Genomic DNA, 27,822 nt, shown 5'->3' on the forward strand with positions numbered 1-27,822 from the left:
CGCACCTGATCTCGACGGCGAACAACCCCATCTATCAGTGCCGTTTTCCACATAGATGCGCGCTCTCGCCTCGCGCCATCTGCTCTATCTTATCGATACAAGAAATATCGATACCTCAGCGAAATCACGCGCGTCAATGAACATTTTCTATTGGGTAGTGATGTTCTTTATCTAATCTTGACGTAGTTCAAGGAATGCTATCGGTACGAATCGAACGTGTTGCTTGTCAGTGTTTTAATTGGAATGTGTAAATAATGATGTGAAAATGTGTTGTGTTGGTTGGTGTGGAGTGACCTGGTTTTTCACTAGTGGTGTGTTAGTGAGGTAGTTAGTCGATGAGAATGCCGTCGGTGTCGTGGACTCAGACGGCGGAGGGTATGCGTGAGTGCGCGTGGCAGGCGTTTTATTGCGGCCTCAGCGTGTGTGAAAAGTTCGCCGCGGCTCAGAGCGTACTAGCTCAACCGTACCCACATTTAGATGTTGTGATTGCTGCCCCATCCTTCGCGTCACAGCGTTAGTACCCTCTTTTATTCAACAAAAATCATCTTAGTACCTATATAAAAGTTCACACATTATATAATTCCTGATACATGATATGATTTGTACAGAAACATGATATCAGTGCAATCCACAACTTTGTTGGTCGTAATAAATGACGCGCGCCGCAAAATTGTGAATATTAATGTTCGCCAGTGACATGTGACCGCAACCTCGGTTTGCAATATAGAAATGCAGATAGTTTTATTATTACATGTTGTTGTACAGAGCGGGGTTTTGGTTTTGTCGAGATATGAGTTTTGGTGTTTGCACCTCCCTATTGCATATTTTAATTTTTATCCTAGGTGTATTTTAAAATATTCCTGTTATTATATTGCTTCAAGATACCATAGTTTTCCTTTGAAGTTGCAATCAAGCATGACGTGCACCTAAAATGCTAAATGCTAATAAAGTTATATTTCATTCCTCGAAAAGTTCAAAGGGTTCCATACTAAATGAACGGTAACATATTAAAATTCACGTCGCGCCAAAATTTCCCTGAAACAATCAAAGCAAATCCAGGCGCTTATAAATATCACCGGGTGTGAACAATTAAGCAAAGTTATACGCATGCCAACTTCGGTGATTAATACGAAAACTCCACATTCGTTAAATGAAGGTAAACAATGGATATATGCCATCAAAAGTTCATTCTTTTATCATCAAAAGTTTTAATTGGCGTCGCTGCCCTATGATGGCGGTCGGTACCACGGAGTAAAGAAAGATGAGAAGTGCCTTTATGCAGATAGGTCAGACGCTTTCTTCTAGGTCAAGTTCGTAAGGTGGGCATGACCAAAACGATCATATACGAATGAACTAACCAGGTGTCTGAGTTCTTTGGTTAATCTGTCAACGATTTTTTGTATTACAAAAAATTATCAGGTCCAAAGAAGGCGTGAAGGGCGAAAACAGTAACATACTCGTCCCCCGCTCACCCGCATTTTGGCGCGCTACTTTCCTAGGCAATTTTCCGTTATGGCACCTCCGCTAGTCGTTTTATTCTCTATGATCAAAACCGTCCCAATTTAAAAAATATATAACCTTTTGCAGTATTTTTCGTGTTGCTACTAGTGATTCGTTTTTTAATTTTTATTTGATGGCCATTGCGAAATTGGCGATTAAAAATAAAAGCGGTCGTACGATTGGTTGCTACATTTCCGATTAAGCACTGTTTCAAAGGATAGTTTTAATGGATTATTTTTTTGAGTTATTAGGGAACTTGTAAAATAACGCCATTTTTTGGAATAACTCAAAATGTGTAATAACTAGGTATAGGTTATTTAGGTACGGGTAGATTACTTTTATATAATTACCATGATAAAAAGTCTCTTAATTGTTGTTAATTTAGGAGTTTAACACACACATACATTATCTACCTAAATAACACCAAAAAGTGTTAAAAAGTCTCAATTATCACCCACTACAATCCAATTATTTACAAGTTAATCTCAAACAGAATTAATTGAAACTGCCAACGTTTCGCATTACCGGTCGCATCGTTAGTTTTAACAACGGTTCTACCTCATTTGTTAAATACACGTACAGTTGAACTCAGTTTTATTTGGTGGAATTTAACGATGTAATTGTCATCATCATCCTCCGAGCCTTTTTCCCAACTAACTTTTAACCAAGTCTAACCAGATGGAGCTGAGTACCAGTGCTTAACAAGGAGCGTCTGCGTATCTGACCTCCTCAACCCAGGTACCCAGGCAACCCAATACCCCTTGGTTAGACTGGTGTCAGACTTACTGGCTTCTGGCTACGCGTAACGACTTCCGAGGATGTTCAATGACTGCCGGGAACTACAGTTTAACGTGCCATCCGAAACACAGTCATTGGTGTCTAAGATATACTTAGAAAGTACATTCTAAGTTAGAAAAGTTGCATTGGTACTTGCCTGACCTGGAACCTGGAATCGTTGGTTCTTTGCCCACTGGGCGATCACGACTTTTTTAACAACAACGGTTCTACCTTATTTGTTAAATACACTTTCAGTTATACTCAGTTTTATTTGGTGGAATTTAACGAGTTAATTGTACGAAGTTTTAAAGAGATTTCAGCGATGACGGAGCGTAATTAATGATTTTAATTGTAGCGTGTAATTAAAAGTTTGGTTGCTCTTTTTTTTTATTTGGTTCTGTTGTGTTAATTAATGTAATTAAGGCTTGAGTACGTTAGTTTGTCTGGTGAAAGTGTACTTGGAAATCTATATAAAGTAAAGTCATGTATATAAAAGAAAAGTTGATTTTGAAATAAAGAGAAATTATTAGTAGAGAAAACGTGAAAGATTGGAGACAAGCATACCTTTGTACAAATGCTAGACAATCTTAACACTATTTGCTAACTTACAAATAAGTTTTCTTACTTAGTCCTAAGTCAAGGTTTCTTACAAGATATTAAACCAAAAATAATAATACATGCTATTTATAACAAACCTTAAATCGTCTTCCATTAAAATGAAAGCCTACCAATAACAAGTTTTGCGTCAAAATGTCGCTTTTAACCGGATTATAATGATCGGCCCTTGACGAGTTTATCCCTATTTAATCTACCAATTTCCTCTCGTCAAATTGCTTAACTTCAGAAGCTTATTATACTGAAGCGTTTCGCGTAAAATTTTAAGTAAATGATCATGTGTTATTGAGAAAAGTACGGCTGCGATGTGTGCAATATGCCATAAAATTATTCGTTAAGTATATTAAGAAATAAAGACTTTGCCAGTTTTGACTATAAAATATCAACAAAAAATAGCAAAATAAATCTAAACAAAAACTAGTAATCCTCTAACCAGAAATTACAGTCCCACTATTGAAGGGGAAATAAAAGGGCAATGGAGTCAAATATGGCGACAATACCGTAGAAATTCTCATCGTTAATGAATGCTGATAACATTAGTAACAAAAAAATCTAAGAAATTCATATTTACACAGAAATAAAATTATTCATTAGATTACCCACTTTTTACTATGCGGCTTCTTTTAAAATAATTGAACTGAAATTTTAAAGTAATTGAACATAGATTATCTTTTATCACCTACTTTATTAAAGTAGTCCTATCTTTATCTATTCTTAGTAAAGTCTAAACATAAACAATAGTAGTAATACGGAATTCTGCATAGAATTTGTCGTAGCTCGTAGCGCCACTTCTCGTAGACGCCTACGATGTGCTACGACAGTTCGTAGCCGTTGCTACGACATTCTTGAACTCGCTGTTTAATTTTGTGAATTATTTGGTGCTGTGTTGTCAGTTTAGTTTCATTGTATGTTTGTATTTAACTATTTTATTTGGTAATAGACTGGTTTCTGTATATTGTGTTGTTCACAAGCAGTTTGTGAAATAATATAGCTGCTACATAAGTTTCAACTGGGTTGTTTTGCCGCAACTGCATAAAATGTAGTTGGGTTCAGACTCATTTCATCATCATCATTAAGTTTATTTCAATGAGCTTATCACATTTTCTTACCGCATACCGGCATACCGGCTGTGAGCCAAAGTGATTATATAGTGAAGAAAAATAACCAAGAATCTCTCCATCATTACCATTTACGAACACAAACATAAAATTCTTAAACGAAAAAATACTGAAAATAAATTAAAAGAACTCAACAAACAAACAAACAGTAATACTTTCAGAAGGCTTAGCTGAACGTTTTTCCTAACTATTTAAAGTATGGGGCGATACATCACAGTGCCCACGAACTTTGCTAATAACATGATTTTCAGAAACGGCTCGCGTTTTGCCCGCTTTTTTGTACGGTTGAAGTTTTTCTTTGAAATGGCGGTAGGGTTAAATGCATTGTAAACAGGTTGATTGTATTTTAGAAAATATATTTTTGCATTAAAATAACTACCAATAGGTGTCCCATGGGTGATCATCTTGTCATGACAAGTTCTTCCGTGTTTCGGAAGACACTATAAACTAGTAGGTCCTGGTTGTCATTTTAATATCTTTGGCAGTCGTTACAGGTAGTCAGAAGCCAGAAAGTCTGACAATCAGTGGTATCGAGGGGTATTGAATTGTCCAGGTAACTGGGTTGAGGAGGTCAGATCACAGGCAAAATACCGGTTCTCAACTACATGCTATGTTGGGGTCGGCTTCTAGTCTAACCGACATAGTTTAGGTATCCCATTTTCAAGTACTTATTTTAAAGGTTCAGTAGATTTGACGTGAAATCACAACAGACAGACAACATAACTTTCGCATTAAATAACATTATTAAGGGTGAATAAATTCGCTATAACTAAATATTAAGTTTAAAAGTAAACACAAAGTTAGCGGAGAACTGGCTCAAGTTATGACAAGTTGACCCTCAGATGTCAGAAAGTAACTGAGTCTGGTTTTCATTACGACGTTACCAAGTTTTTACTTAACTATTAGTTTGTTGAAAGATACGCTGACGGTTTTTATCTTGATAAAATTTAATTTCAAGTCTGTTACGTTTTTTACGATATTTTAAAGCATTTTTTCCTAAGTCAAGACAAATGCACAGTGTTTTTAGTATTTAAGTCATATATTGGGGTGGGTTTCAACTAACTATAACGATAACCAAACCAGCCGTCCAATAGCCCATTTTACCAATGGACGGCAATACACGGCTAGAAATAGTTTGGTAATATAGTTATATGGTTAAATGGTGCAACCCACCCTTAATGTACATAAGTAACTATCTCGCTCTTCTTTTGCCAAAAGCCATGACAATTATGGTTTATTTAATATTATTTAATGAATACTGAATAGTCTACACCTCTCTTTTTAGGGTTCCGTACCCAAAGGGTAAAACGGGACCCTATTGTTTACGCTCCTCTGTCCGTCCGTCCGTCCGTCCGTCTGTCATCAAGCTGTATCTCATGAACCGTGATAGTTAGAGAAAACTAGAATTGAATAAATATTTTGGGGGGCTCCTATACAACAAACGTGATTTTTTTGTCCATTTTATAAATAATCGTACGGAACCCTTCGTGCTCGAGTCCGACTCGCACTTGGCCGGTTTTTTTCTACCCACCCAGACATCAAACTCCTCAGTCAGGTACAAAGTAAACAAAATAATTGGCCCACCCCGATAACCACAGCCCAAACAGTTGCCAAAGAAAACTTGTTAAAAGTAAATCTATTAGCCAAAGAGTATTTAAGCAACTTTAGTGTTGCCACACACGAAATCGTTCTGTTTTTATTGAAAAGTTTTTTTTTATGGGAGATAATGTTATTGGCTTTTCACGTGTGGTTCGAGGGGTTTTCAGGAAATTAGTTTTTTTTTTGGAATGTAAATACTGAAGTTTTTCAATTAGAATATAACTGTAACTTTATTATTTTTGCATCATGTTTCGGATATAAGGACCAAAGTGTTTTTAAACTCGTCGTATAACGCTTTGTATGCTCTTGTAAATCCAACTCAAAATTAATGTAATCGTGAAATGAACCCGTCCAAAAACGCACTTTCACGTTCAAAATTAACGTAGACACAAAATGGATGACCAAAAAAGAAAAAAAACCCTTTGGTGGAAGTTAACAAAACAAGCAACAACCATGTGATTTTTTTCCCTGTTTGCAATGTCAGCAAGTTAATCGATATCGACATTTTACCTCTATTTTCCCCGATCTTATCGACTCTTCCTGTCTCCAAATATAAACGCAACTTGCCTTGTTTTCTACCTTCTTTCGAAATAAAACGCACCAAGTTCTTATCGTACATAAACTTACATAAAAGCAAACAGAAGTATAGTACTAAAACTTGTAAATATCGGACACAAAAGAGAAGTTTGTAAATAAAAACTTCAAATAAACTGACTGTAAGGTTTCTTAGAATATTGTAACAAAGGGAGATAATTATGCTTAGTTAACTTAATTAACATCTGGCTAGCAAATACTCTTGCCGTCTAATTAGATACATATAAAAACATAGAACGTCTGTTTGTTCTCAGAAAGCATCTAAGTACCGATTACTATAGGACAAAAAGTTCTTGGACCACTGTCAAAGGTAGCCTAAAAAACATACCAGCCACAAACCAGTCCGCTGTACTTACAGTGAAAAACAAATGCTACCCGTCTTATAATACTGTCTTAACTAAATGTCCTTGGAAAGGTATTTTGTTGTGTTAAATTCTTAACAAAAGTCACGTCTAGTAGGAAGGGGTAAGGGTGGGTCTTTCTTTCGGTGGACTATATTGATTTCCCATGCCATCAAAAACAGTACCTCCCGTTTACTCATGACATAGGTGACAACAATTTATTAGTATATGTCAACCTCCTTGAATTTGGCACGGATGCAAATCAACAGCTGAACAGAAATTGCCCATTATTATCTTTTCGTATCCCAAAAATTGCCTACCAACACAACCATACAAAAAAACTACCTAATCAAGTTCACACCCTCAAATATCAGCTTAGAGCTTGTGTAATGACACTCCACGGTAAAGTTAAGGTAACGAGGTATGAAGGAAATAGCTCGGAAGCGTTCCTTGCGTCTGGCAACAGAAGCTACACTTCATAGGTAGAAGACAGGTACAAGCAAAACAAATATATTTAGTCCTTTTGGATACCTTGCTCACTTTGGGCAAAAACGAAACTAAGAAAGGGCTAAGAGATTTCTGTGTGTTCTCATGAAACTTTGACTCTAAATCTTGTAGCTATTTAATTAACTCCGTGAATAATCATATATTATGTATAAATAGTAATAAATGAACTATCTATAAAGGCCCAATAAGTTCATCCAACAAACCACAGAAATCAATATGGAAATGATGTGAGTGTGACAACAATTAAAAATTCAAAAGTACTTTCGGTATCACTCATAAATACAAACGCATCTTCAAAACAACGCACAAATAATCTCCCTTACTTCAGTAGAAAATATTCAAAGTCCCCATAGTCCCCGACCTTGAGTGTACCTGTAACCGGCCTAACCGCACGGATACAGCATGTATGTAAGTTTCAGCGGCAATTGCGTGAATTCCTCTTTATTATATTAGTATAGATTAACATTCAACAACACTTTCCATATCTATATACCTCTATGATCTATGTATCTATATAAAAATTAATGCCACTTTTCGTTGTAATTTTATAACTAAAGAGCGAGCTCACCTATCCAAACCAAATGTTTAGCAATTTAGTAGATTGTTTATGTGAAGTTTGCACAAAATCGATCGAGCGGTTCTTCATATATTTCACTTTATACATAGCGAAGCTCGTACCGGACCGCTAGTATTAGTATATAATATTACACCCAACAGCATAAATACAAATGCAACTTATTTTTGATACGCAAAATATTCAAAGTCCCCATAGTCCCCGACCTTGAGTGTACCTGTAACCGGCCTAGCCGCACGGATACAGCATGTATGTAAGTTTCAGCGGCAATTCTGTGAATTCCTCTTTATTATATTAGTATAGAATAACATCCAACAATCCTATCTATATAAAAATTAATGCCACTTTTCGTTGTAATTTTATAACTCAAGAGTGGGCTCACCAAACCAAACATTTAGCAGTTCTTAAGATTGTTTATGTGAAGTTTGCACAAAATCGATGGAGCGGGTTCTTCATTTATTTCACTTTATACATAGCGAAGCTCGTACCGGGCCTCAAGTATTAGTATAGATTAACATCCAACAGCATTTTCCGTATCACTCATAAATACAAATGCAACTTACTTTTGATACGCAAAATATTCAAATTCCCCATAGTCCCCGACCTTGAGTGTACCTGTAACCGGCCTAACCGCACGGGTACAGCATGTATGTAAGTTTCAGCGGCAATTCTGTGAATATTTGATAGCCCTGTCTTGTGGCAGCGTTGCTCTTACTTATTCATACTGTATACTACGCCGGACAGTTTGTGAAACTTGCCTTGCGAAATTATACGGTTTTTTGTGCGTGCGTGTGCTCCAAAAGTTGTGTTTTTCTTGGTTGGCCTATCTGTATGTATGTCTGTTTGGGTGTGGTAGCTAAACAATTGAATTCAGATCCATTTAGAGTTAAGATAACCTGTGTTGTGCAATTAAAATATCTTTATTATTGGTTCGAATCATTATTATCCTCAAAAAAATCTATAATACAAACGCTGAAATACCGAAGGAGATTTAACAATCAAAAAAATAACAACACAAATACCACTAACGACATTCGTTAAAATAAATGGTTAAATCGCGATTCCAAATAACTCATTTTCCGATTTAAAATCCAATAATTTAAAAACAACTTCATAAAGTCTGCATTCCAGCTATTCCAGCACAAAACCTCATTTTTTTCCACGTCATTATATCGCTGGAATGCCAGTTACTTCAGGCTTCATTCTTCGCGTTAAAGCCAGAGGCGATATTGAAAAAAAACCTCAATACCTTTCTTTAACTGGAAATATAAATAAAGAAATGCTGACTTGGATCAACAATACTAAACAATCGGTTGGAAGGACTGAAAGTCTTGTAAACAGAGTTTTTGCCGTAAATAACTATATATGTAAGGAACTTTCCCGCGATTGGTTTTGGTAACTGTATTTTTGTTTGTTAAATATAGAACTTACAAGTAAAATGTTAGTCGTGCAATTCAAATAATTGCACGGAAAAGTTGGTCGCATTCAATGTTTCGTTAAACCATTTTAATTTCCTTTTTAACCTGCAACATATTTTTTTTACTCAGTACTCAAAAATGACTCTCAATTCGACCGTGTATATTCTTTTTCTTTTTACAAAGCGATTTCATTCATCCGTGCCTATTTTTTTTTTGAAACTGTAGAGTACAGTGTAGACTATTAGCTACTTACGAAACGGCTCTAACGACAGTATCGAGTACCATATAATATCAAATCTAACGCTAAACTAATAGATTCCATATAAGAAAACTTTCTTACATAAGTCCGACCTTCACTTAAGTAACAGACACGGCTTAAACTCGGTTCGGAAAACTCAGTCACCTCTCAACGGAAATATCGTTGGGAAACTAGGCTTAGACGCTTCACATAACCTACGGTCGGCACCTCTCGTTTGTCTGATCTTAAGATACATATATTCACTAAAGAAATACGAAACCATTTATATTCGCACACATAAAAGTTGAAGATGGCAAAACTATATTTTTTTTTATACCAAACGTGGTTGAGATGTTTAAAAAACATTTTATTTTTATTTTGCAGACGGTTAAACAATATCTTTAAATCAGCAACAAAAACTTGTTATTTTTTTATATTATTTACTTTATTGATAAGTAAATTACGTAAACTACAAACGATGTTAAAATTATTATGTAAGTAAAAATGCTAAGTTGGGTAGAATATAGTTAGAACTATTAACCTCTGTAAAAACTGGTACCACCTATGTTCTATGAAAATAAATGTTTCTTTCTTTCCTTCTATGTGGACATCAAAAAATTGACTTTTTTCAAAAATTTTACTACTAACATTTGTTGTTGCAATCACACTTCACCTAAAAGCCTCCCCAGCAACACATCACTTATTTTAAACCCCACAATTTCGCCTCATTGTTTCTAAAACAATTGAATGCCACGTTCAATTGTGTCCAGCAAAGAAATCGAAGTGAAAACATCACAATAGCAGGGGTGTCCCGGCCAAGTGGTCGAGTGTTTTCTTTCTACCCGCCACCGACGGAGATTGGATTTGACGCCGGCCCCTGTCCTTTGTCTCTGTACTTTATTTACTGGCTTTCTTTCCTTCATTCTTTCACGTTTTTAGGTAAATTATTTAGTTAATTTAATTTTGTTAGAATGTGAAGTTTGGTGCAGAAATTAGTGGGTGCAAATTAAGTGCACTGGTTGTTTTTAATGCTTTGTGCTTTGCGTCTGGTCGTTGTGGCTGCGTTTCCAATTTTATGAAAACAATTTTAGGTAAATTGTTTAGTTAATTTAATTGTGTTAGAATGTGGAGTTTGGTGCAGAAATTAGTGGGTGCAAATTAAGTGCACTGGTTGTTTTTAATGCTTTGTGCTTTGCGTCTGGTCGTTGTGGCTGCGTTTCCAATTTTATGAAAACAATTTTAGGTAAATTGTTTAGTTAATTTAATTGTGTTAGAATGTGGAGTTTGGTGCAGAAATTAGTGGGTGCAAATTAAGTGCACTGGTTGTTTTTAATGCTTTGTGCTTTGCGTCTGGTCGTTGTGGCTGCGTTTCCAATTTTATGAAAACAATTTTAAGAGCAGTTTCTCTAAATATGTTTAAAGACTGAGAAATGTTAAAGCAATACTTCAAGTAAAATGTGACGTTAATAAAGTTTTTTAATATTAATTAAGTGAAAGTTTTTAATACTTTTGTCAATATTATTAATTCTTGCCTAATTAAAAGAAGTTACGTCAATATCTTGTTAATGGACTTTGATCATTACAGCAAATAAATAAATATCATAAGTGGGTCTTAGTTGCTCGTTCCACATTCTGCTAACGGTCGTTCCCTATATTCTATCTATCTTGTTAAGTTTACCAGAGATATTACAGGGCTTATATCAAAATACTCTCTCTAGTAAGCATAGGCTTGGGAACGGCCGTAAGTGGATTTCAATATGTTTGTTATCTCAATTATTAAACACTAGAGTGGATAATGCATAAAATATGCAATACTTCAAGTTTTGAGTACATACTTGACACAAAATATATATTGATAGTTTTTTTTTTTACGTACGGCTAAATAAAATCATTATTCTAAAACGAAAATGATCTGCCAACAACAATTTAACTAAGGAAACTTATGCAAAAACATATTTCATGTACTTTCTGCTAAAATGTACAGAAAAGCCCAGATACTAAAGACCAGAAAACAAAACACTTAGAAATACTATGTAAAGTACTTTCTTTGACGAACCCATTTTAGTTGGTAATCGGGTAAAAACGTCAGCTCGCCAACCGTTCTATTTCAACTGTAATTGAGACTTTAGAAACCTTTGTTTTTCTCCTGTCCGCGAAGAGGATAAATTTCAACTCCTTCAGTACTTGTGCACCATGGAGAACAAAATGACTAGCGGAGGTGCCATAACGGACTCCGGGATTTTTCGAAAGAGTTGCCGCGGTCCTGGTACATAAAAGGCCTACGACGGAACACGACGGTTTTTAGTCAGTAAGAGTCTGACACTCCCTCACCGCTGCTAACCCACAGCCGGAGGGGTAGTTTGATGATTTTTACGTCGTTAAAAAAAATGTGCCATAACAGAAAATCTCTTAAGAAAGTAGCGCCAAAATACAAGTGCGCGGGAAACGAGGACCGTTACTGTCTTCGCCCTTATACGTCTTCTGTGGACTCGACCATTTTTTGTAATACCAAAAATCGTTGACAGATGTCCCAAAGAACAGGAACTCCTCGTTAGCTCACTCTTGACTGATCATTTTAGTCATGCTTACCGTACGTTTTTGACCTAGAAGAAGGCGTCTGACCTACTACATTATGCCATCTCCGTTCATCCTTACTCCGTATTCTGTAGTAAAAGTTGGTGATGCAGTGTGTGAGTTTCACGGCGAAGATACAAAGTTTAATAATAAAGTAGTGTTGCTTGTCTCACGAGTTTTCGGGGTGAATTATGGAAGGGATGTCACCCGTTATGTAGTCTGTGTTGGGATATTATTTTTCACTAGCTGTTTGCTACGGTTTCACTTGTGTCCTGTGGGAAGTACTGCAGTACCGGGACAAAATGCTTAAATAGCCTATGTTGTTCGGAAAGAGTGTCGCTTCCAACAGTAAGATAATTTTTCAAGTCGGTTCAGTAATTTCAGTCAGAGCCTAACAAACAAACAAACAAAAATTGTTATATACCCTGTGTCACACGGGGATCGTTTAGCATTATAACCAGTAAAAAAACAAATCGGTTCAGCAGTTTCGGAACCTTTAGAGTAGGTAGAAAAAAAATATACCTTTTTATGATATTAGTATAAATATCTTATTTTTTTTTCATACACAAGTGATACATCACAGGTGGACCTAATCTTATCTATACTTATGTATCAGAAAGTCAAATGTATCTGATCTGCTAAAAATATACTAAGGTGAAGTTTATCGTAATACAATTTTATAATATCAGCTGTTATGTACGAGTATGTTTTCTTTCAGTTAAGTTTCAGAATTCAATTTTTAAACTCCATATACCTACGTATTGAAACTTACCTACTGGATTAAAACTTTTATCTCTCCAAACAACTTATTGATTTCTGTCTCGATTATTTAAACCTCTAAAGAACTTCTTACAGATAGATACTAGTCGTTTGTTAGATATATACCCAAACTACTTACAAATTGTTTCAGCTGTTTTATAGACTTATCTAATACTAAGACAAAACTTTAGTGCGGTATTTCATAAGAATGATCGTTCATTTGAATCCAAAATCATGTTCAACCTAAAATTCCCAAAAAAATACCCTCAGAAATTAACTCACACCAAAAATAAACAACAAGCCTATCACATTTCCCCGTCTAAACACTAGCAGTGCACACGATGGCCGGACAGACGTGACGTCACATCCGGTCCGCGGCTGTCACTAACTTCGCTCCGTGACATGTCCGCTGCGGATACACTGGATGTATCCGGATGATGGGTAACATCATCTGTGTTGGTAGAGATGCCACTTCAAATTGTCAATTTAACAATTGTGGGAAAGTGTATGTCATATAAAAATAAATCCCTATGCCCCTTGGTCACGCTATCACGCGTGAACGGCTGGGCTGATTAGGTTGAAAATTAGAGGGGAGGTAGCTTAGACCTGGGAGAAGGACATATGATAGTTTTTGTCACCATCCGGGTACGGGAAATAGTTATGAGGGGACGCCGGTGAAACCGCAGGCGAAAGCTAGTTATTTATAAATATAAACTAACTTAGGTCTTCCATATTAACTCCATCAACAAGCCTATCACTTGTCCCCGTCTAAACACTAGCAGTGCACACGATGGCCGAACAGACGTGACGTCACATCCGGTCCGCGGCTGTCACTAACTTCGCTCCGTGACATGTCCGCTGCGGATACACTGTATGTATCCGGATGCTGGGTAACATCTGTGTTGGTAGAGATGCCACTTCAAATTGATTGTTTAAAAATGATCTTAAAGATTTTTTTGGTGAAAAAAGGGGAAATAAATCTGAATCTGGTCATTTACTTTACTACGTTAAACTACTTGCGTCAAGAAATATTAAGAATACTGGGTTGAGGAGGTCAGATAGGCAGTCGCTTCTTGTAAAGTACTGGTACTCAGCTGAATCCGGTTAGACTGGAAGCTGATCCCAACATAGTTGGGAAAAAGGCTCGGGGGATGAGGAATTGCATCAAGAAATATGAATCAAATCAAATCATTAAAAAAACATTTATTCAAAGTAGGCAGAAAAAGGGAGAATATAAGGGATATACAACATAATACGGCACCTAAATATGGTAGACCCCACAAATCCTGAACTTCAGCGTGAAAACTGAAAACTAACATGCATCATACGAAAACCGCTTTCAACTAACCCGGCTCAAACGCACACATCAAAATCGAACACCGAACGTTCCCAATTTGTAACTCGCAGCTCGAGTCCTTGACGTGCGAGTTTTGACGACGACACTCGAAATACAAAAACAAGCGCGCGCGCCTCTCGGCTTTCACACCACAGTTCCAATTTCGAATTCCGCAAACATTAGGCTCCCATCGAGGTGTCCGAATTTCCGAATAACCGAATACCCCGTTTGCAAGTTTTTCGAAGTCGACTATCGAGGGTTTGAATAAAGCCGAACTTGTTTGGTACTATCGGGCTTTTTTCCCGCTCCTATTTGGACGAAAACAAAGGCACCTATTGTTGGGGAGTCCGGTAGCTCCTCTTTTATGTGACGTCAAAATTGGAAACTTCATCGATAATGCCGGTTTGGGGCCGAATGTAGAGATTAAATATTTTTGATGGTAGTAGGTAATTTCGGCGGCAAACAGATTCACGTTGCTACCGTATTGTGTCACCTTGCTTCTTAAAAGAAAATGAAGATAGCTACATAGGTATTAATTTAGTAATTACATAGGTTTTTTAAAATGTGTGCAAAAAGTGTATAAATAAATTATTTATCCAGTGAGAATCCACGATTTTAAACGCAAACCATTTTCATAAATTTCCATAGCCCGGACTCTCCTATTCTTACCTTTATTTTCTCCGCACAATCTATACTAACAACTTCGCTATAACATAAAGCAAATACCCACCAAATACTCCATCTGAGATTTATTAATATTCCACGTTATGGCACCAGGTCGGCACAGCATCCTCTAGGGTACAATAAAGTGTAAATAGACAACAGACCAGGTTTACGTCCTAATAAATCTGAGGCCTGAGGGGCATAGTTGTTAAGGTTAGGAGTGACCTCAGTAACTACATTATTAAGTTAAGTCTTGTATGATGTGGAATTACCTATGGTTGTTGCCATATCAAAAAATTCTAAGTTTAATGTCGTGTCGTTTTTGTTTATATTTTTTTCGGCATTGTAGTTCTTTTGTTGTGACTAAAATTAGCCCTAGGAATATTGACGGAATGTTAGTAATTTCCTAAAGTTATAAAAACTAGCATAATATAATCAAGTATGTAAAACGAAATATTACTGCATCTTTGGAGTTCTAAGTTTGTTTTTATATTTTATCTCACCACCAATGCTGAAGAATAGCTGACATTGTTTCCATCATTCATCACAATTTCAATTCATTTTCAAACTTCAAATTCAATATAATATTTCACGCCGCAATTCAGTGAAGAGACCTCCAAAGAATCTAGCGAATAATGTAGTTAGGCGCAATTGTGGCCCCGCGTCGCTGTCGTGCCGTCGCAATGTCGTACCGTCGCACTGTCGCCGACGGCACGAAGCGCCGACCGTAGCTTATTTCTTCCAATGCAATTTCGTTTTACAAATAAACGAGACAGAGTAACCGTTTCTTCTTGTAGCTTTTTTTGTATTTTTGTAGGCGGAGTGTTATTCAGTCTGTTATAAGCGGGGGTGAAAATAAGTGTAAGGGTAGACCTAGTAATTTTCCTTTGATTGATAGTTATGAATGATTTGGTTTGCAACTCCTTTAGATTACTACTCACTGATAGAATGAGTTATCATTCTAATGTAACTAATTAATACCAAACACATAAAATAGTAAAATTTAAGTTGTATCGCTGTCACCAAATTAATCTTGGTCTGCTGACAGTTATTTTATTGTTGACATAGATGGAAATGCCACGATTTACCACTAATTTCATTCTAAACCGAAAAAATAAACACCTATACTTTGTCCCACTTCTGTGTACTCCCAGCTAGAACAATTACGTTGTTTGTACTAATGATATTGTTGTGTTTGTTACAGTTTTCCCGAATGTGCCGGCCGCGCCTGGCATGCCCTGCGCTGGTGAAGACAGTGAGTACTCAGTCTTAACTGCTGGTCTAACGTTAGACCATTACTTGTATAGTTGCTACTAGTTTAACGTACTAATGTTGGTTCTGCTGTCTGTAGTTTTAAGGAATAGTTGGTAGTTGTGAAAATGTTTGCTAGGTAATTTGGTATGAAAATCACGCCTGTTTTCCCTGAACGTAGAAGTGTAACTTGAGAACCTTTTAGTGATTATGTACAAAGAAGGAGCGGGTTAATTGTTGTTTACGAGTTGCTACACACTTAAAAAAGACTCGTTGAAGATCGACATATACCACTGGAAATAACTCAAGAGCTCTAGTTTTACATTAGTGCTTAGGCTTGAAGCACTTAATAAATTATTTAGTCTCAAAAATACCTTACATTACCTATTTTTATATTATTTATTAGGGAAAAAAACATTATTACATTATTTTATATACTTACATTAACATACCTGTACATTATTTTATAACATATTCCACACCAAAACTCTCAACATACATAAAAGCGGTATTTGTCAGCGGCATCTGCATTACCATGTGAATGCAACACAACGATGCACATTACTGATGCCGAAGTGCCGCCCGGTGCAAGGTGCACTGTAATCATAATATTTGTAACACGTGCGCTTTTAGTAACTTTGAATACTGAAAATGGCTAACAGCTGGAGAGAGTACTTAAGGAGTCTGTGATATTTATGTTACTTGTAAAGTGAGATCCAAAATTACTGAAATATATCTACTAACTTCCTAAGGTAAGGTATACCTGTAACGTGTTACCTGTAAGTTACTTTGAATGAGTTAGTCTCGCGAGCATAATATACTGGTACGTGAAAATTTATTTTAGTGTCAGATAGCCCATTTATTAAGGAAAGCTACAGGCCGTGTATCATTTCAAAGGACGCAAGTGAAAGCGCTGCAAACTAGTTTCTTATATGTAAAAGGAGTACCACAACATGCGATAAAAAAGTATAAAACTGACCAGATGCCAATCGAGCACCTCAAATCACCTTTTTAGTTCACCCTCTAGATCTCATAAACTCTAGATAAAGTCAAATTGAAACCATAAAAGTAGTAAAGGGTTAACCACCAGAGGTACAAATTATGACCCCTACAAACAGCCCTGCCGTATTTACAGTATCTAATCTCAAACATTGAATAACTAAGACCTTAGCGTGTTGCACAGGCCTGTGGCACCATAGATATGAAGAGTAGTATATAAAGAATAGTTATAAATAGATTGTAGAGCCAGAAATACACCAGTGAAGTGACTTTTTCGTGTGCGAGTTAATAGGTATATGGTGCTTTTCTCAACATTAAAATCATAGAATATTAAACACATTTTACATAATATCGCGGGTTTCGTTGCCAAAAATATTCGTGTTTTGAACTTATGTAGGTATATCACATAAGTCTGCCAAGCATTACCAATCTATCAAACTGTACTGGGATGCTAAATCAGTGCGAGGCACTAACAACTGCCCAGTTTACCAATACCAGATGTGTTGGATTTGGGCACACTGTGTAATTTTCTGTCAACTCTGCCGGTCACCATATTTGCTGTCTAATCATGTCAATACTGTTCTCGCGTATTCCGTGCTCGTGGTTGCTTATAGACTTCATTTTCGAATTTCTTGTTTATTTGTGCTGCTCTTGATTTTGTGGTAACTTGTGAAGTCGGTTTCATCATTTGCCTATGCTTATTTAGCTTTTTCCCGACTATGTTGGGGTCGGCTTCCAGTCTTAACCGGATGCAGCAGAACCAGTGTTTTACATGGAGCGACTGCCTATCTTACCTCTACAACCCAGTAACCCGGGCAGCCCGATACTCCTTAAGTACGTTTCATATGCAATAGAAAATGGAATGCAGAGGAAAATATTTAGCTAATATAAAATATAATAATTTCTTATGTTTATAAATATCACTTTATTTCGTAAACCTTTCTGATCAAAATAAACATGTGTCAGTCCCCTGTATTTTATTTAAGAGTACATTTAAACTATTTAGAGAGCTGTGGAGGGTGCGCGCAAGTAAACATTGTCCACTGTCAACTCTCTGTTCAATAATTCTTTAAAATTAAATTTGTGCAGTAAAAGTGATATTTTGTGTATAAAAGTGTCAATTATAAACCGTATTTTGTGTAAAAACGTTATCTCCACATTATCAAGCCCGAGACTGAAGTTATAACAAGTGTTAAAATTGACCTACAGAAACACAAGTCTTCTAAATTCCGTATGTACTTTTAATTGATATTCATAAACAATAAATGAAAATCATATACGCACCTGCCGTGATTGTACTGTGCTAGAATTATGTAAATCTTCTGCAGTAATTTGGAAATTCGACACATTCTACTAAAAGACGGTAGAGGTTTCGTTGATATACTTACCTCTTACAATTGGCAAGCGACATCTGTTGGCGAATAGCTCAGCTACGACATCACTTGACTAATTACATTACAGTCACTAATTAATTTCGATACCTGCACCTTAAGTGACATCTGTTGCCAAATAGCGGAAACTGTAACAACTGCGTCAGTCGTAGATCAATAAACACGATACTAATTTAGTGCTGTACGCATAGAGGGCGCTAGACGATGGAAGACACAAATAATATTACTTTTAGAAAACCATTGCGAAAACATAAGTCACTTGATAAAATAGATATGAGCGCATCCCTTAACTCTTCATACTCAGACGATCTATTGGGTAAAAGTCTAGATGTATCTACGCACATGACAGCTCTGGACAGAGAAGAAATGAAAACAGAAATTAATAGTTTGAAGTCCAGCTTACATTCTACACAAAATGAACTAGAAAACTTAATACTTGAGAACACAGATTTAAAAAAACAAATATCTCAGCTATCACAGGAAATCGAGATATTGAAACAGATTTGCAGAAGCCCATTATCATCACTACGCAATTCTCAGTCTTCTACCAAAAAAAATAATGCCAAAAGACGACTTACAGATTCTTTTACAATCCCTTCACTTGAAACGCAAAATACAACCGGTATACCAGAAATTCAACCCACCTCAGGGACTCAACATCAGGCTAGTGAAAAAGAGGCTTTTGAAAAAGCAGCCTCCCAAAACAGCGCATCAACATCAGCAGCATATCACCAACACACAATGAACATAGCGCCCACCATAAATAAACGATTCGAAGAAGGTCCCAAAGACGAGCTTTGCATCGCGAGTTCACAAGCTTCTGTACCAAAACATGGAATTGCCTTACCAACGTGTCAACAAAAGAAGTACAGCACAAACTCCACTACTTATGCAAAATCCGAGCAGGAAAAAATAAACAAAGTATTTATCTTCGGAGGGCAACAATGTTCAGGATTGACAAAACATCTCATCTCATCAAGAACTCGAAATCCCTATTCGCAATACCAATTTATATCAATCGTTAAAACTCAAGCCAGTACAGAGGAAATACTCAACAGTGTTAAACTTTTCGACATAACAGAACAGGATAGAGTTATATTATTTATAGGGCAAAATGACTCTAATCCCTTTCACGTGTCAGCTGAACTTTGTTCAGTCATGAAGATCATAAAATGTCATGTTCTAGTTCTAAAAGTTTACAGAAATAGGTATATGAATCAATATAAATTAAATACTATGTTACGACTAATTTGTAAGCAATATACACGATGTACTTACGTTGACATTGATTATGAGAACTCTCATGATATTTTCTATGATTTATGTAAGAGAATAAATTATATACTTGATCAAACCGATTATAATCAAAGATTTTTGGTTTCCACAAGCAACTCTGTGTACAGAACATGTTTAGGACGGAAAAGTGTACATATAAAGGATACCTCCCTTAATGCTTTTTGCTCAGGTTTGAACAAAAATAACAGTCTTACGATTGACCAATGCACTCAAACTGAGCCAACGCATGCTATCCAAGAACCTGCTCTAAATAATGTATTTTTTCGTAAATAACAAAACAAATGATACATATTATGTAAGAATTCTACACCAAAATATTGCTGGTTTGTTTAGTAAGCGTCACTTGCTAGAAATTCACTTAAATGAACTGTTAGATAAGGGAAAAGAAGTGGACATTTTGTGTCTAACTGAGACATTCATTCAAAGAGGTCATGAACAAATGGCCAATGTGTCGGGTTACTCCCTAGCAACGTCATATAGTAGACAAGCAAAACAAAAACGGGGGGGAGTATGTATTTTAATTAAACGAGGATTACAGTACAAAGAACTAAACTATAACAATGAGTATTCCATAGACAAGCATTTCGAATGTTGTGCTATTGATCTAATATCCCAAAATATGTTTATAATTTGCTTATATCGAACACCTGACTCTGACTTTAACCTATTTATTGCGAAACTCACAACCTTATTGCATAAAATTACTTACAGGCATAGTAAAAAACTCGTATTGGCTGGCGATCTAAATATCGACACTATACAAACGAACAATAAAGAATCTAAGATTTTAGTAGATCTTGCAAAGAACTATAACTTACACTTGCACATAACAAAACCCACCCGTAAAAAGTCCTGCATTGATCACATTATAAGTAATATGGCGTATGCTACAGGTGAACTATTACATTTAGATATCTCGGACCACAACACTGCTCAATTGCTTAATATTCCTGCAATAAACAAAGAAACGCCACTATTGGAGTACTTTATTAATAAAAGACATTATAACGTAGAGTATTTACATAAATTCAGGGAATGTCTGCGTAGTCTATCATTTCTCGAGGTACATGAAGCAGAAAATATTGAATTGGCATTTCAATTATTTCATGAGACCTTCACATTGTTTTATAACCTGTGTTTTCCTACAACCAGAATCAAAAGATCCAATAAGGTTCGTAAATCTAAATGGATTACTAAAGGTCTAAAACTTAGTTGCAAAACAAAACGCTCGTTACGCTACAAATATTATATAGATAAATGCACAACAAACAAAATCAAATACAAAACATATTCGAAACTCTTACGTAAATGTATCGACCAATCAATAAGAATCCGTAATTTTGACAAGATAACTAAAGCAAAAAATGTCTGCAAGACATCATGGCAAATAATAAAACATGCATCAGAAGCCAATAAACAGGTAGAGATTATCGCTAGCATTAAAAAAGAAAGCTTGTTGATAAGTGACCCATATGAAATAGCTGAAACATTTAATCAATATTTTATTAATGTATCAACTACTAATAACTCTCTATTCAATACGTGTAAAACTAACGTGGATAGCAGCATCTTTTTACATCCATGTAGTTGTGACGAAATTCACAGAATTATAATGTCCTTGAATAACACCAGTGCCGAAGGCTATGACGGAGTAGCAACAAATATACTCAAGGCCTGTTCCGTTGAAATCACGCCGTTACTAACTCACTTAATTAACTTATCATTTATAAATGGTTGTTTCCCTAGTCCACTCAAACTTTCAATAGTAAAGCCTTTATATAAAAAAGGGGATAAGGATAACCTAGGTAATTATAGACCCATAGCACTGGTCCCAATCATTTCAAAAATATTTGAATCAGCGATGCATAGACGCCTGATAAGCTTCTTTCAGAAACATAAAATTTTACGTAATGAACAGTACGGATTTCAGAAGGGTAAATCTACGACTTTAGCCTGTTTTGATCTAGTGAGCACCGTGGTTAAGAATCTAGATACTGGTAAATTGGTCACAGTTATTTTTTTTGACATGTCTAAAGCGTTCGATTGTGTATCCCATAAACTACTATTAGAAAAACTTAATAAATATGGTATTAGAGGACCCGCGTTAAGGTGGTTACAGACTTATTTATCAGATAGGAGACAATACGTTGAAATAGTAAATATCGATGAAACTAAAGAACTCCGCCCATATAAGTCAACTCCTATGGTAAATAATGTTGGTGTCCCACAAGGTAGCGTCCTAGGTCCACTACTATTTTTGACATATATTAATGATCTTCCAGACATAACATTGAAATCTACTATTTTATTTGCTGACGATATTTCTATAATTGTGACATGTGATAAAAAATCCGAAATTGACACATATACTTCTGACATAAATAATTCCATAAATTCTATTATAGAATGGCTTAGCAATAATAATTTACAGGTTAACTTAAATAAAACAAATTTTATCCAATTTAGCACATACGGTAGACCACATAAAGAATTGCAAATTAAATACATATCTCAACCGATTTCAGAGGTAAATGAAACAACATTTTTAGGTATCACCTTAGACAAATACCTTAATTGGAAAGCTCATGTTGAAAAAGTGTGTGACAAAATTAATAGATTTGTTTATGTACTCTATAAACTACGCAAAACTTCTACACTTCAAACTGTACTAGCGGCATATTACGGATACGTCTTCTCTGTCCTAAATTATGGTCTGATACTATGGGGCAACTCCACGGAAGTACAGAAAGCTTTTCTAGCACAAAAAAAATGTGTTCGAGCCATTGCTGGCATACCACCTTGGGAATCTTGCAAACCACTTTTTAAAAAGTTTAGAATTCTTACATTAGCCGGCATGTATATCCTGGAAGCAGCGAAGTTTGTAAAGCTACACCCTAATCTCTTTAAAACAGCCAAGGACTTGTACCCTAGAAACACGAGAAATCCAAACAGAATTGTCTTAGGTAATATACCCAGAACAACAATGTATTTAAAAAATTGTTATGTTATGTGTGGACTTATATACAATGCTATTCCTAGTAAGTTTAAAGATTTGCCCTTCAACAAGTTTCGGAACATTCTTAAAACGTGGCTTATAGAGAAGTCCTTCTATTCTGTATCGGAATTGTTACAAAAATAAATATATATTTTGCATGCTGTGTCTATCTAAGTTATTTGTTTATAGAGTTAAGTATTATTGTATTGACGTTATAATTTTTGTGACTTGTATAAAAACTTTTGCATGTCGTAAAGCGACAAAATGTATCTGGTACTGTAATAAATACCTATCCACCTTTAATGTAACCTGCATTTTAAGCAAATAAATTATTTGAATTTGAATTTGAATTTATTCTTGTCTTTTCTTCACCACTCTTCTATCTTCTACATGTAAACTTCTTTTCTTCCCCCTCTAACTAGATAATGTAATAACCAGTTACAGAAGACTAGTTAAAACCTCAGCGTTGAGCACGGAGCGAGTGTCCCAACTCGTACATTTCCATACCAATGTCGGGCTTGCATATTAGCAGCGGCACGGTGTAATTGCACCAGGGGACTGATGCTATAGGATATTAAGTTTTTGATCGATACTTTTTACAATTGCTTCCTATGTCTTTTTTTTTAATAAATACAGTTTCTTAATTTCTATGGAATTTTGACACGAATTTTCTCCAAAATCGATTGTTATAATTTCAAACTACTTACAATTCTCGTAATTTGCGTTAATAAATAGACTTTATATAAATAGATAAATTCTTTGTACTATCAGATTTCCTTATAAAAACAATAGCAGAAACCATTATCTCAATACAATACACAACAATAAAATATCAATTAGCAAAATCAACATTTCAACAGAATCAGAATGGCAGATATTTGCTCAAAAATTCATTGAAATCGGCTTACCGTGGTCTGATTCAATAATTTCGTTATATCGGATAAGATAGCCGCGATAAGGCAGTATCGTACAAACTTCGCCTCGGGACAGTGTTGAGTTTATACTATGTCACCTTACACAAATGTCCTGTACTTTAGAAGTTGCCAAGCACCTGTTTAAAGGTATATTATAAACGATATTTTCGTTATAGTCGATAATTGGGTCATTTACCCTGGAGGTGTGGCTATAAAGTACGCGGTAGGATTTTCCAGTGAAAAAAATGTATTTCAAATCTTGTGTTTTGGATATTTTTATCAATGAAAGTGTGTGAATTAAAGTGTGATTAGTGGTAAATAATGAATGGTCGTGTGTGGGAGTTGGATTGGCGGCAAGACTTGCTACACTTTACTGTGATATAACCCTGTTTTACTTTTCAATAAGAGCGTTCCATGGTACTTTGCTCTTCCTATATTTATTGCTTTCATTAGGTGAACTGTATATTTTATTTTGTCTACCATTCATTCCACACTCCAAATATTTTGATGAAAAGATTCAATGATCTTTATGTTAATAAAGTAGTGTTTTAATCGATCAAATAGGCTGGTTTTAGCGCCATCACCATAACTGCAATTAGATCGCTTGCCCAAAGATTAATGGTTTCCTAAAGTGACACAGGTTTGGCCCATTTTCCGCAAAACCGCACTCTATACTCACTATCAATTTGGGGTACCTTTTGAACGCTGCCGAATATGCCAAGTTTTAATAAAAATACGGTCATGATACACATAGAATGCTTTGCTATTTAAATTCCTTATTTAGTCGGCTAGCCCACTTTTTTATATTCTCTAGTTTCGTAAGTTTTTCATACCCAAATGATTGCAACAAACTCTTCGACATACAACATAGGTGTAAAATACCCATAACTTGCGAAATGGGATTTACTATATGTATAAAGGTTGCCTCTGAGCCTATTGGGGAAGACAAGCGTGATTTATTTTGTTATTATTGAATTGTAGCACGCATGTTCACACAAACTACCTCTACAAATAAGGAAAAATCTATATTACTATTGTTCAGATAATACAATTTCAAACATCAATATCTTGTGTTTATGAATCACAAACTATATACTCACACTATAAACTGTACAGGTCTTACTCAGCCACTCCTTAAACATTATCTTCTAAAAGTAGGTTTCTTTGCTGATCAGGTTTTCATGAAGTTTTAATGTATTTTCAGGAAGCATATACAGGAGAGGCGCTCGAAGGTGGCGAAAGCTATACCGCGTCAATGGACACATCTTCCAGGCTAAACGGTTTAATAGAGTGAGTATACTATTGATATAATTTTGAATATGAATAATTTCATTTTAAGTTTTGTGAAATTACAAGGTGTATAGAGCCTAAATAAATCATTACCTATGAATTCCATACTATTGCCATTCATGCTATTAAAAGAACATACAATCACACATAGAAGCACTGCCACAATCATTTATCAATGATGATGGATGGATGGTCAATGATGATGACGAAGTTCCCATCCCAAATATGAAGTCGAGGAACACTGAAAAATATCCCTTTCTAATATCACTATTGTCAGTGTCTCTCTATAAATAAATCGATATTTGAAATCATCATTATGCCTTTTCCACCTTCCATAATTTCTCCTCTCTCTTCCAGCGCGCATTCTGTGCCTTCTGCCAGGACCGCATCTGGGGCCTCGGGCGGCAAGGCTTCAAGTGCATCCAATGCAAGCTGCTGGTGCATAAGAAGTGCCACAAGCTCGTGCAGAAGCCTTGCTCTAATGAACATGTGGATCCTATTGAAGTTAAGGATGATGCTAATGGGGAAAGCACTTTGGGAAGAGCGTCTTCTGTCAGGTAAGTTAAGATGGTGATGTGGAGTCCAGTTATTGTCGCATAAGATCAAGAAGGGTCTTTGAAAGTAGGTCTGAGCCTTTATTAATAAGAGTAGTAGCTTATGTATTATGAAAAGAATGAGGACTAGGCATGTAAAGGCAAATTGATAGGTCCTTGCAATTTAGTTACTAGTTGCCCTAAGAAATAAAAGTAAGTAAGTATGAGTAGCCTATCACTCATCTTGAATAGAAAAAATGCTTAACGCAAAATTTTCAAAACCAAAATGATAACATATTAGAAGCAAAAGTTTTGGTCAAAATGTTATCTACAATTGTTAATGTTTACATTCCAAAATTATTTCACAATATTAGATAAATCCCGCCGTTTGTTACAATTTATCTGAAGTCGCGCAAAATATTACGTTCGGGAATTCCGAAGATAGCAAGCTTAGACTTTACCGATGCAATAAGTTGCACCAAGCCCAGGGGACTGATAGCGGCAACCATGTTTACACGTATCGATAACATTCGAATACAGGAATCGAGTACTCGTCGTAATCGATTAAATATTATGTAATACAACACTCTATCAGTATTTAGGTCAATATGCATTTATGGTTCTGTAAATATCGTTGTCGATAATCTTATAGATAGCAAAGGATTAGAGATTAAAATGTTTATTTTATTGCTGAATAATATAGCTGGTGGCGCCCTTTTACAGATATGATAGAATCTATGGTTTGTTTAGTAGTAATAATAATTATCATTTTTTTCTTGAGACTTTTAGTTAACCATGTTGACTGACTATCACTGTAAAACCCAACAAGAAAGTCGGATCAACTATCACTGTCATTAAACCAAACAATTAAAATATCACGTTTGCTTTTAATTTGCAAAAAATATGTTTAGACTTCGTTATCAGTGTTTTGTTTTTTCTCATTACCTTGACCCTTCCGGGCGATACGGGATATGACTAACTTGTGCCACGAAATATATTTATTAATAAACATCGCATTATTTGCGTACAATCCAGTCTTTATCTAACATTCGTCAATTTAACAGTGTCCTCAAAAAAATGCAAAATTTCCAAAAGCAAAAATGTTTGACCTACTCAAAGGCCTTGGTCAAATTTTGAAAGATTTATTGGACATTTTGAAATATTTCATAGAGAAACAGTGTGCAAAAATCAGCAAGTTGTTTAGAAGGTATGTTGGTAGGAAGCAACTTTTGGAATTGGAAACTAGAATCATACTTATTTATATTTTTGACGTTCACAAGTGCCTGGATGAAATAAATGATATGATCATCAACCCGCATTGAGCAAGCGTGGTGTTTAATGCTCAATCCTTCGCCGTGTGAGAGGAGGCCTGTGCCCAGCAGTGGGACGATAAAAAGGCTATAACTGACTTTGACGTTTGGTGGTAGGTCTCGTGCGGAAGTCGAGCCCCCGTTGCCGGAGACGCCGCCTGCACCCGCGCCGGCGCCGCCGCGACCTGATGATCTTGAGCCGGGCTCCCAGAGACAGTACTCGCTTGATGACTTCGAACTCATCAGGGTGATCGGACGAGGGTCTTATGCTAAGGTACGTTGGATTATAATCTAGATTGATTTAATTTTTTCTTCATTATTTGTGTGTTTATTATGACTGATCACATTTCTTTAGGAACTATGATAGTACCTAAATCCCATGTTAACATAAATATACAAACGAGTGTAGTTCATTTAATATGTCAAATAGTTCCTTCTTTAAGCAAATGCTAAATGAACATCCATCAAAAGTATTGATAACTTTATTATTTATTTATTTACGTACGTATTTACGTAAGGCAAAAGCCAACCTGTGTTTCTCAGTTTCTTACCTTCCCTGTATAACAACCCTTTCACATCTCAGAATCCTCGAAGATCACGCCGACTAACTATTTTCTGTAACTATCAATTTTCGTTCACCTAACAAATATTCACCATATAAATATCCATAAATCAACACTTGATCTATATCTTCCAGGTGCTGATGGTAGAACTGAAGCGCACAAAACGCGTGTACGCCATGAAGGTGATCAAGAAGGCTCTGGTAACTGACGACGAAGACATAGACTGGGTGCAGACAGAGAAGCACGTGTTCGAGACGGCGTCCAACCATCCCTTCCTCGTGGGGCTACACTCTTGCTTCCAGACGCCCAGTCGCCTGTTCTTCGTCATCGAGTTCGTTAGGGGAGGGGATCTCATGTGAGTTGGATTTAGTTTATTTACAACTTTAAACTTTTATCATCGGGGTTTTCCTAATGCGACAACTAAGAATGATAACATAAACATAAATCATACACACATCGTAACCAAATTAGAAAAAATTTGATGGTAAGAAAAAATGACAATAGGGCGACAATTATAGACACTGAACACTTCTGACAACTGGAATTTGTGGTAGCAATAATCTACAGTAACCTGGACCTAAAACTAATCTAGCTAGTTTATACAGTCGGTCATTAAACAATCAACTCCAAATCTCAAACTACATAATTAAATTGAGTATTCCAGATA

General features: G+C 35.9%; 1 protein-coding gene across 1 annotated transcript in view; it reads left to right on the plus strand.

The window, feature by feature from the left end:
• Apkc (atypical protein kinase C) overlaps positions 1-27,822 on the plus strand; it is a 193,361-nt gene that overhangs the window by 158,074 nt on the left and 7,465 nt on the right. Inside the window, exons 3-7 of the mRNA XM_049847043.2 lie at positions 15,818-15,868; positions 24,664-24,749; positions 25,107-25,306; positions 26,710-26,866; positions 27,290-27,510. Of these exons, the coding sequence (XP_049703000.1) occupies positions 15,818-15,868; positions 24,664-24,749; positions 25,107-25,306; positions 26,710-26,866; positions 27,290-27,510 (715 nt within the window). The remainder of the gene's footprint in view (positions 1-15,817; positions 15,869-24,663; positions 24,750-25,106; positions 25,307-26,709; positions 26,867-27,289; positions 27,511-27,822) is intronic.

Source organism: Helicoverpa armigera, chromosome 18, assembly GCF_030705265.1.
Source record: "Helicoverpa armigera isolate CAAS_96S chromosome 18, ASM3070526v1, whole genome shotgun sequence".
In the NCBI taxonomy this organism is placed as follows: domain Eukaryota; kingdom Metazoa; phylum Arthropoda; class Insecta; order Lepidoptera; family Noctuidae; genus Helicoverpa; species Helicoverpa armigera.